Source organism: Oncorhynchus tshawytscha, unplaced genomic scaffold (genome assembly GCF_018296145.1).
Source record: "Oncorhynchus tshawytscha isolate Ot180627B unplaced genomic scaffold, Otsh_v2.0 Un_contig_2871_pilon_pilon, whole genome shotgun sequence".
Classification (NCBI taxonomy): Eukaryota; Metazoa; Chordata; class Actinopteri; order Salmoniformes; family Salmonidae; genus Oncorhynchus; species Oncorhynchus tshawytscha.
The window spans coordinates 142,500-153,037 of NW_024609607.1; the positions used below are offsets into that span (position 1 = coordinate 142,500).

The 10,538-nt window shown below is 50.2% G+C and overlaps 1 protein-coding gene across 1 annotated transcript; it reads left to right on the forward strand.

Moving 5' to 3' along the window:
- The first annotated feature begins 300 nt into the window (after positions 1–300).
- On the forward strand, positions 301–4,477 carry gprc5bb (G protein-coupled receptor, class C, group 5, member Bb). The gene is made up of 4 exons (XM_024439483.2): positions 301–1,222; positions 1,906–3,019; positions 3,185–3,297; positions 3,915–4,477. The coding sequence occupies exons 2-4, from the start codon at positions 1,906–1,908 to the stop codon at positions 3,957–3,959; spliced, it is 1,272 nt and encodes a 423-aa protein (XP_024295251.1). The 5' UTR covers positions 301–1,222; the 3' UTR covers positions 3,960–4,477.
- The last annotated feature ends 6,061 nt before the right edge of the window (positions 4,478–10,538 follow it).

Below are 10,538 nucleotides of genomic sequence, written 5' to 3' on the forward strand. Positions count from 1 at the left end.
TATAGGTCTCTGTTTATAGGTTTCTGCTAAGAGGCTTTACCCTGCACCCTATTCCCTATATAGTGCACTACTTTTGCTGTGCTTGGCCAGCCTGTGTTTTAACCTGTCCTCGAAACCTTCCGCCAGGAGGAGACAGTCGGGCGGAAGAGGACAAGAAAGTGGGGATGGATTATTCCACTATTAATATGGGATTGTAACGGTTGATTGATTGATTGAATGTATTCGGGGGCGGCAGGTGGCCTAGCGGTTAAGAGCATTGGACCAGTAACCAACAAGTTGTTGGTTAAATCTGCCGATGTGCCCTTGAGCAAGTCACTTAACCCTAATTGCTCCTGTAAAACGCTCTGGATAAGAGCATCTGCTAAATGACTCACATGTCAAATGTAAACCGTTGAAAGCTGCTGCAGTTGGAAGGAACCAACATTAAAGGCCGGTCTGATTATATACTTCATTATTGCATTGTGAAAGTGATAGAGAAGTTGAGGAATCTGTGGATACTGAACTGTTGACCTCTGCATGGAGGAAGACCGGTGTAAATGCACTTCTGACAGTGGGTGAGCAGAGGAGAGCAGTGCTTGGAAGTAGCATTGCAGCGTCCCTGTGAGCCTCAAGCCGACAGCTGCAACCAAGTTGCTGTTTACATCCCCCGCAGATTTACAGAGAGAGAGAGAGAGAGAGAGAAAAAACAACTTTTAGTCAGGTTTGTTATATTTGGCTATGTGGGGGAGTGAAGTCAAGCGTGCACCTGACACTTTCTTGGAGTGCTCATAGCGCGCTGTAGCGTTGCCAAAACAATGATGTGATATAACGTGATACCATGGGAAAATAACGGAAACGCACCAGAGAGATTCCACAGACAGGAGTGAAATTTAACGGACCCAATAACCGTCACAGCTCGCGCCACCGGGGACCGGATGGAATACAAACGGAATAGTCAACGAGTGACTCACCTTTTATACAGTCCGTTATTTATGGTGAGCGTGCGATCTGCTGTGCGCACAGCTCGCCAACACGTCAGATAACGGTCACCTTGTAGTCGCCTGTAAATGAAGAAGATCTTAAATGAGTCTGCTGAACAAACGTCGTTGAACTAACATGGACCCAAGATGAATTATGAGTTTGTGATATCGACTATGTGGGACTAGAGATGTGACCTCTTTATTTTTCCGAAGTCATGACAGTTATTAAGTAACCTAACGGAACATTCGACTAATCTCTCAAGGTGAGTTCAGTTCACAATAATTGAACAAATTAATATTTGAAGGATTAATATGCACAGTAGTTTTATGGATTATTGTTGTTGTTGGTGTCAGATGTAAAGACTGATAGCTTAATTATAACTTTTTGATAGCCCCTATCGTAGCCCCGCCCCGGGCCATGACACTTTCAAAAAGAGTGCTTTCTTCCAATGTTGAACTGTGTGTGTCGGTGTGTGTGTGTGTGTGTGTGCGTGTACTTGTCACTCAGCCTGTGTTGTGAAAAACCCAGCGCTATGTAGGCCAACCCACTTGGCTGTGCGTTACTATGGGAACCGTGGCCCTGGCTGGCACAGGCTGAGTGGGCTGCTGAGGGCCATGCTGTGTATGTGTGTGTGCATTTTAGTGTTTGTTTGTATGTGTGTGTGTGTGTGTGTATGAGCATCCAAGCAGTTAGAGATTGAGAAAGGACATTACATAATAATGATACATTTGTGAAATGAAAGATGAACCAGGAACAGTTAGTTCCCTCTAGCAGAAACTCATTCCACAGTCTCTTGTGGTCCAACACTGAATGATACACTGACTAAACAAGTGATAGCAAGAGACAGGCCATTTTGGTGCTGTGTTGTTGACATGATTCAGTAACAACGCTTTGCTTCTCTCTCCCTCCCTCTTCTTCTTCTTAATTTCTCTCCCTCTATCTCAGATGGCCCTCAGTCCTGTCCTTCTCTTTCTCCTCTCTCTGATTGGCTGCGGCCACTCCCAGGATGACATCATCGACCCCGGCCTGGCCCCTCCCCCTCCTCTGGGTTGCGGTGTGAACGTGGACCCCTTCTACCGGACGTTGTGTGACCTGGAGTCTGTGTGGGGGGTGGTGTTGGAGGCCGTGGCCTGTGGTGGAGCCATCACCTCCCTGGTCCTCTCCGTGGTTCTCCTAGCCAAGCGCCACTCCATCCTTGACCCAGATCGGCGCTCCGGCCTGGGTCCTCTTCTCCTCCTGCTGGCCTCCCTCTTGGTTCTCTTCTCCCTGTCCCTGGTCTTCCTGGTGGGGCGTAACGAGGCCCTGTGTGTGGTCCGCCGGGTCCTCTGGGGCCCCCTGTTCGCCCTGTGCTTCTCCTGCCTCCTGGCCCAGGCGGTGCGGTTGAAGAGGCTGGTGTCTGGAAAGTCTAGCCCCAAAGGGAGCTCCCTGGCTGGGCTTGGCATGGCCCTGGCCCTGGTCCAAGGGATCATCTCTGGAGAGTGGCTGCTGCTGACAGTGGTGAGGGAGGGCCACGGGGCCTGCGACTACCCACCGGTAGACTTTGCCCTGGTTTGCAGCTACGCCCTGGGGCTGCTCCTGACGGCGCTGTGCCTCTCCCTGGCTGTGGTGCTGTGTGGAGGGGAAGGGGGAGAGGACGAGGCAGAGGAGGGGAGTGACGGAGGGTGCGAGCGGCGTTGGAAGTGCAACGCCGTATGGCTCTTCCTGTCCTGCCTGGCGTCCCTGTTGCTATGGGTCTCCTGGCTTGTGCTCTATCTCTATGGCGACGCAGCGTTGAGGGGGGCATGGTTGGGTGGTGGGGAAGGGCTGCGAAAGGACTGGGATGAGCCGGTGTTGGCGGTTGCCTTGGTGGCGCAAGGATGGATCCTGCTGTTATTTCACGCTATCCCAGAAGCCCACCTGTGTCTGAGGGACCCGCCGGTCCCCAACCAGCAGGACTACTTTCATACCAGCCAGCCCCTGCAGCCCTGCTTCCAACAGGAGGTGCCATTACCCACACACACCCTCACACACAGGCCCTGCGCAGATAACCAGACCTACTCTATCGAGGAACACAGCGCAGGTACACTGTGTGTGTTGGTTGTGTGAAAGGCTATGTGTGGGTTTATGCAAATGTTTGTGTACATGCAAAAGATTTAAGTCTAAATAGAAGGATTGTCTACAGAAAACGGTTAACTAGTAACATCCCCTTTATTTGTGTTTTCTCTCTCCCTGGGTCGAGTCTCAGCACTGAGAGGTGGGTCGTACCATAACGGACATGGGGGGATGCGTCCTGGGATCCCCTTCAGAGGCCACATGTACCAGCCCACTGAGATGGCCCTGGTGATGAACGGAGGAACGGTTAGTGTGTGATATCTCTCACACACACACAAACACCCATGTTCATATTATATTTAAGCAATAAGGCCCGAGGGGGTGTGGTATATGGCCAATATACCACGGCTAAGGGCTGTTCTTAGGAACGGCGCAAATTTTGGCCATATACCACAAACCCCCGAGGTGCCTTATTGCTATTATAAACTGGTTACCCACGTAATTAGAGCAGTAAAAATACATGTTTTGTCATACCCGTGGTATACGGTCTAATATACCCTGGCTGTCAGCCAATCAGCATTCAGGGCTTAAACCACCCAGTTTATAATATAATATTATTACATATTAACTCAACTACCTCTTACTCGGTACCGGTGCTCATTGTATATAGCCTGTATATAGCATCGTTAATGTTATTTTATTGTCTTAATATTTTCTTTTGATCTATTTGCAAATGTTCTTACTTTTTAACTGCATTGTTGGGAAAGGGATCATGAGTAAACATTTCATGGTAAAGTCTACACCTGTTGTATTCATGTGACAAATAACATTTGATTTGATTTAACACATACACACACACACACACACACACACACACACACACACACACACACACACCCTAACCACTTGTCTGTCTGTAACAGATGCCTACCGCTCCGGTGAACTACACAGGGAGACAGCTGTGGTGAGAGGAGAACCTTGGAACCGGTCTCCACGGCAACACGGCATATTATGGTGCCGGAATGCTCCGGAATGTTTCCAATGTCACTCATAACCCCATCAATGCCTCTACCTCACCTCACCATTGACTGTACAAAGCACTGCAACAAGGAATTTACCCCTAGCCACAGATCTAGGATCAGCTCACACTAACTTTTTTATACACTTTGCTCATTGGAGAGAACAAAAGGGAAAAACTGATTTGAGAACAGTGCTCACAAGAAATGTCATTCCAGGATTGACTGCAGGAGATTCAGAGAAGGGTAACAAAGACATTGCCTCCCCAGTCTTAACCCATGCAGACTGGAATATATCCCCGATGATGATGATGATGATGATGATGAACGTCTAGCTCGCTCAGTGAACAGTTATCGGCTGGTCCCAAATGGCACCGGCTCTGGTCAAAAGAAGTGCACTACATAGGAATAGAGTTCCATTTGGGATACAGACTTCTGTTTTTCTGTTAAATATTTTTAGCTTTTCTGTTTTGTTGTTTTAAAAAGGGGGGGGCCTATATGATTCACCAGGTACAGGAGAACAGTGGTCACGTCCCAAATAGAACTCTATTGCCTATAAAATGCACTACTGTTGGCCAGAGCCATATGGTTCTGGTTCTGGTTGAAGCACTGCATTATAAGGAATAGGGCTCCATTCTGGAGGCATTCAGTATTTATGTAAATTCCATCCATCCACCGTGCTCACTAACCTCGCCTGCCCACTCATGTTCTCTACAGACTCTGTGTGACGAGTCTCAAATGGCATTCTATTTCCTATTTAGTGCGCTAATTTGGACCAGGATCCAAAGGGTTCTAAAGTAGTGCACTATGTGGGGAATGGGGTGCCATTTGGGATGCGGAACACTAAGAGTTGCTCCTATTGATGATGCTTATGACTCTATTAGATGTGTTGGGACACGTAAAACAAGTGTTTTTTTCTAAGACTCTCAGCTTTGTGTTCGGTCCTCCAGAGTTGTTGTGATCAAGCACTTTATTATTAAGCTAATCTCTGCTGTCACTATTTGGGATATAACGTTCGTGTGGCATATTTCTATGGTGAATGTTATGATGGTGAAATTGAATTTATTATTGGTGTCACAGACGAGTACTGTATTTTTTTGGTGTGGTTCTATGATATCAGTAGTTTTGTTATGGGGTTGTTGTAACACATTTTGAGAGTTTTTAACAGGGAGTGCAATATCAGTATGATTATTTGGCAGAATATACAGTATATGAATTAATGGTAGGATCTGCACCTCATTCTAACGTTATATATTTCAGAGACTTCTTCTTTGCTCTTTGCGTGTTTTATCTCCCAACACCTGAACAGTGAGACACCCCCTTGTCCTTGATTGGACTAATCTGCTGCCTCTTAATCCCTATGGTGCTCTAACCTTAGAATTACCCATTTAGGGAAACTGATAGGGGGGATTGGTATTAGTGGCTTTACTGTGACCAGTCGTGTACTCCTGTATAAGGCTATTATATTATCATCCTATGTCCTGATAAAGAGGAGGGCTTGGTTGCATGTCTCTTAAACACAATTCTCACACAAAACTCAATGAAATAAAATATAGATTATAGATTAAACTGTTTGGATCGACATAATATTGAGGTGTCTGTAGAAGGCTTTGTAGCATGAAGGCAGAAACATTTCTATATTAAACTGTTTGGAAGGTTTATTTTGCTTGAATCTAAAATGAAAGATTGCTTGCGTTTTAACATGATATGCCTTGCGGCAGCCGTGTTGTCGTGGTAATGTTAGTATGTAGCATGGAAAGCCTAAAACAGAAAAGGTTCCAAATCTTGTAGGCTTAGGGCTTCTATCTATCTCTGGTAAAAGCCACTGGCACGGTAAGTGACAGTTCTAATAAGCTACAGGCTTTGCTAGTGAGCATCCTGAATGGCATCCTGGTCAAAAGTAGTCCACTATATAGGGAATAGGATGCCACACTGGACACACACAACGTAACGGCTAGGCTACAGCACCCTAACGCCCTCTGCTGTTGATTACAGAGTCTCTTTGGGTCAGCCAACGTAACGGCTAGGCTACAGCACCCTAACGCCCTCTGCTGTTGATTACAGAGTCTCTTTGGGTCAGCCAACGTAACGGCTAGGCTACAGCACCCCAACGCCCTCTGCTGTTGGTGACAGAGTCTCTTTGGGCCAGCCAACGTAACGGCTAGGCTACAGCACCCTAACGCCCTCTGCTGTTGATTACAGAGTCTCTTTGGGTCAGCCAACGTAACGGCTAGGCTACAGCACCCTAACGCCCTCTGCTGTTGATTACAGAGTCTCTTTGGGTCAGCCAACGTAACGGCTAGGCTACAGCACCCTAACGCCCTCTGCTGTTGATTACAGAGTCTCTTTGGGTCAGCCAACGTAACGGCTAGGCTACAGCACCCTAACGCCCTCTGCTGTTGATTACAGAGTCTCTTTGGGTCAGCCAACGTAACAGCTAGGCTACAGCACCCTAACACCCTCTGCTGTTGATTACAGCGTCTCTTTGGGTCAGCCAACGTAACAGCTAGGCTACAGCACCCTAACACCCTCTGCTGTTGATTACAGCGTCTCTTTGGGTCAGCCAACGTAACAGCTGGGGTACAGCACCCTAACGCCCTCTGCTGTTGATTACAGCGTCTCTTTGGGTCAGCCAACGTAACAGCTAGGCTACAGCACCCTAACGCCCTCTGCTGTTGGTTAGAGTCTCTTTGGGTCAGCCAACGTAACAGCTAGGCTACAGCACCCTAACGCCCTCTGCTGTTGGTTAGAGTCTCTTTGGGTCAGCCAACGTAACAGTTAGGCTACAGCACCCCAACGCCCTCTGCTGTTGGTTAGAGTCTCTTTGGGTCAGCCAACGTAACAGTTAGGCTACAGCACCCCAACGCCCTCTGCTGTTGGTTAGAGTCTCTTTGGGTCAGCCAACGTAACGGCTAGGCTACAGCACCCCAACGCCCTCTGCTGTTGATTAGAGTCTCTTTGGGTCAGCCAACGTAACAGCTAGGCTACAGCACCCTAACGCCCTCTGCTGTTGGTTAGAGTCTCTTTGGGTCAGCCAACGTAACGGCTAGGCTACAGCACCCTAACGCCCTCTGCTGTTGATTACAGCGTCTCTTTGGGTCAGCCAACGTAACGGCTAGGCTACAGCACCCTAACACCCTCTGCTGTTGATTACAGAGTCTCTTTGGGTCAGCCAACGTAACGGCTAGGCTACAGCACCCCAACGCCCTCTGCTGTTGGTGACAGAGTCTCTTTGGGCCAGCCAACGTAACGGCTAGGCTACAGCACCCTAACGCCCTCTGCTGTTGATTACAGAGTCTCTTTGGGTCAGCCAACGTAACGGCTAGGCTACAGCACCCTAACGCCCTCTGCTGTTGGTGACAGAGTCTCTTTGGGTCAGCCAACGTAACGGCTAGGCTACAGCACCCTAACGCCCTCTGCTGTTGGTGACAGAGTCTCTTTGGGTCAGCCAACGTAACGGCTAGGCTACAGCACCCTAACGCCCTCTGCTGTTGGTGACAGCGTCTCTTTGGGTCAGCCAACGTAACGGCTAGGCTACAGCACCCTAACGCCCTCTGCTGCTGTTGGTGACAGAGTCTCTTTGGGTCAGCCAACGTAACGGCTAGGCTACAGCACCCTAACGCCCTCTGCTGTTGGTGACAGAGTCTCTTTGGGTCAGCCAACGTAACGGCTAGGCTACAGCACCCTAACGCCCTCTGCTGTTGATTACAGAGTCTCTTTGGGTCAGCCAACGTAACGGCTAGGCTACAGCACCCTAACGCCCTCTGCTGTTGGTTACAGAGTCTCTTTGGGTCAGCCAACGTAACGGCTAGGCTACAGCACCCTAACGCCCTCTGCTGTTGATTACAGAGTCTCTTTGGGTCAGCCAACGTAACGGCTAGGCTACAGCACCCTAACGCCCTCTGCTGTTGATTACAGAGTCTCTTTGGGTCAGCCAACGTAACGGCTAGGCTACAGCACCCTAACGCCCTCTGCTGTTGGTGACAGCGTCTCTTTGGGTCAGCCAACGTAACGGCTAGGCTACAGCACCCTAACGCCCTCTGCTGTTGGTGACAGAGTCTCTTTGGGTCAGCCAACGTAACGGCTAGGCTACAGCACCCTAACGCCCTCTGCTGTTGGTGACAGCGTCTCTTTGGGTCAGCCAACGTAACGGCTAGGCTACAGCACCCTAACGCCCTCTGCTGTTGATTACAGAGTCTCTTTGGGTCAGCCAACGTAACGGCTAGGCTACAGCACCCTAACACCCTCTGCTGTTGGTTACAGAGTCTCTTTGGGTCAGCCAACGTAACGGCTAGGCTACAGCACCCTAACGCCCTCTGCTGTTGATTACAGAGTCTCTTTGGGTCAGCCAACGTAACGGCTAGGCTACAGCACCCTAACGCCCTCTGCTGTTGGTGACAGCGTCTCTTTGGGTCAGCCAACGTAACGGCTAGGCTACAGCACCCTAACGCCCTCTGCTGTTGATTACAGAGTCTCTTTGGGTCAGCCAACGTAACGGCTAGGCTACAGCACCCTAACGCCCTCTGCTGTTGATTACAGAGTCTCTTTGGGTCAGCCAACGTAACGGCTAGGCTACAGCACCCTAACGCCCTCTGCTGTTGATTACAGAGTCTCTTTGGGTCAGCCAACGTAACGGCTAGGCTACAGCACCCTAACGCCCTCTGCTGTTGGTTACAGAGTCTCTTTGGGTTAACGGCTAGGCTACAGCACCCTAACGCCCTCTGCTGTTGGTGACAGAGTCTCTTTGGGTCTAACAGCACCCTAACGCCCTCTGCTGTTGGTGACAGAGTCTCTTTGGGTCAGCCAACGTAACGGCTAGGCTACAGCACCCTAACGCCCTCTGCTGTTGATTACAGAGTCTCTTTGGGTCAGCCAACGTAACGGCTAGGCTACAGCACCCTAACGCCCTCTGCTGTTGATTACAGAGTCTCTTTGGGTCAGCCAACGTAACGGCTAGGCTACAGCACCCTAACGCCCTCTGCTGTTGATTACAGAGTCTCTTTGGGTCAGCCAACGTAACGGCTAGGCTACAGCACCCTAACGCCCTCTGCTGTTGGTGACAGAGTCTCTTTGGGTCAGCCAACGTAACGGCTAGGCTACAGCACCCTAACGCCCTCTGCTGTTGATTGACAGAGTCTCTTTGGGTCAGCCAACGTAACGGCTAGGCTACAGCACCCTAACGCCCTCTGCTGTTGGTGACAGAGTCTCTTTGGGTCAGCCAACGTAACGGCTAGGCTACAGCACCCTAACGCCCTCTGCTGTTGATTACAGAGTCTCTTTGGGTCAGCCAACGTAACGGCTAGGCTACAGCACCCTAACGCCCTCTGCTGTTGGTTACAGAGTCTCTTTGGGTCAGCCAACGTAACGGCTAGGCTACAGCACCCTAACGCCCTCTGCTGTTGATTACAGAGTCTCTTTGGGTCAGCCAACGTAACGGCTAGGCTACAGCACCCTAACGCCCTCTGCTGTTGATTACAGAGTCTCTTTGGGTCAGCCAACGTAACGGCTAGGCTACAGCACCCTAACGCCCTCTGCTGTTGATTACAGAGTCTCTTTGGGTCAGCCAACGTAACGGCTAGGCTACAGCACCCTAACGCCTCTGCTGTTGATTACAGAGTCTCTTTGGGTCAGCCAACGTAACGGCTAGGCTACAGCACCCTAACGCCCTCTGCTGTTGATTACAGAGTCTCTTTGGGTCAGCCAACGTAACGGCTAGGCTACAGCACCCTAACGCCCTCTGCTGTTGATTACAGAGTCTCTTTGGGTCAGCCAACGTAACGGCTAGGCTACAGCACCCTAACGCCCTCTGCTGTTGGTTACAGAGTCTCTTTGGGTCAGCCAACGTAACGGCTAGGCTACAGCACCCTAACGCCCTCTGCTGTTGGTGACAGAGTCTCTTTGGGTCAGCCAACGTAACGGCTAGGCTACAGCACCCTAACGCCCTCTGCTGTTGATTACAGAGTCTCTTTGGGTCAGCCAACGTAACGGCTAGGCTACAGCACCCTAACGCCCTCTGCTGTTGGTGACAGCGTCTCTTTGGGTCAGCCAACGTAACGGCTAGGCTACAGCACCCTAACGCCCTCTGCTGTTGGTGAGAGTCTCTTTGGGTCAGCCAACGTAACGGCTAGGCTACAGCACCCTAACGCCCTCTGCTGTTGGTGACAGCGTCTCTTTGGGTCAGCCAACGTAACGGCTAGGCTACAGCACCCTAACGCCCTCTGCTGTTGATTACAGAGTCTCTTTGGGTCAGCCAACGTAACGGCTAGGCTACAGCACCCTAACGCCCTCTGCTGTTGGTTACAGAGTCTCTTTGGGTCAGCCAACGTAACGGCTAGGCTACAGCACCCTAACGCCCTCTGCTGTTGATTACAGAGTCTCTTTGGGTCAGCCAACGTAACGGCTAGGCTACAGCACCCTAACGCCCTCTGCTGTTGGTGACAGCGTCTCTTTGGGTCAGCCAACGTAACGGCTAGGCTACAGCACCCTAACGCCCTCTGCTGTTGATTACAGAGTCTCTTTGGGTCAGCCAAC

What these genes read in the sequence shown, in the direction of transcription:
- gprc5bb (XM_024439483.2), top strand. Translation starts at nt 1,906, where the DNA reads ATGGCCCTCAGTCCTGTCCTTCTCTTTCTCCTCTCTCTGATTGGCTGC. An exon ending in TATCGAGGAACACAGCGCAG is followed by an intron (nt 3,020 to 3,184) that starts GTACACTGTGTG and finishes GTCGAGTCTCAG; the next exon opens with CACTGAGAGGTGGGTCGTAC. An exon ending in TGGTGATGAACGGAGGAACG is followed by an intron (nt 3,298 to 3,914) that starts GTTAGTGTGTGA and finishes TGTCTGTAACAG; the next exon opens with ATGCCTACCGCTCCGGTGAA.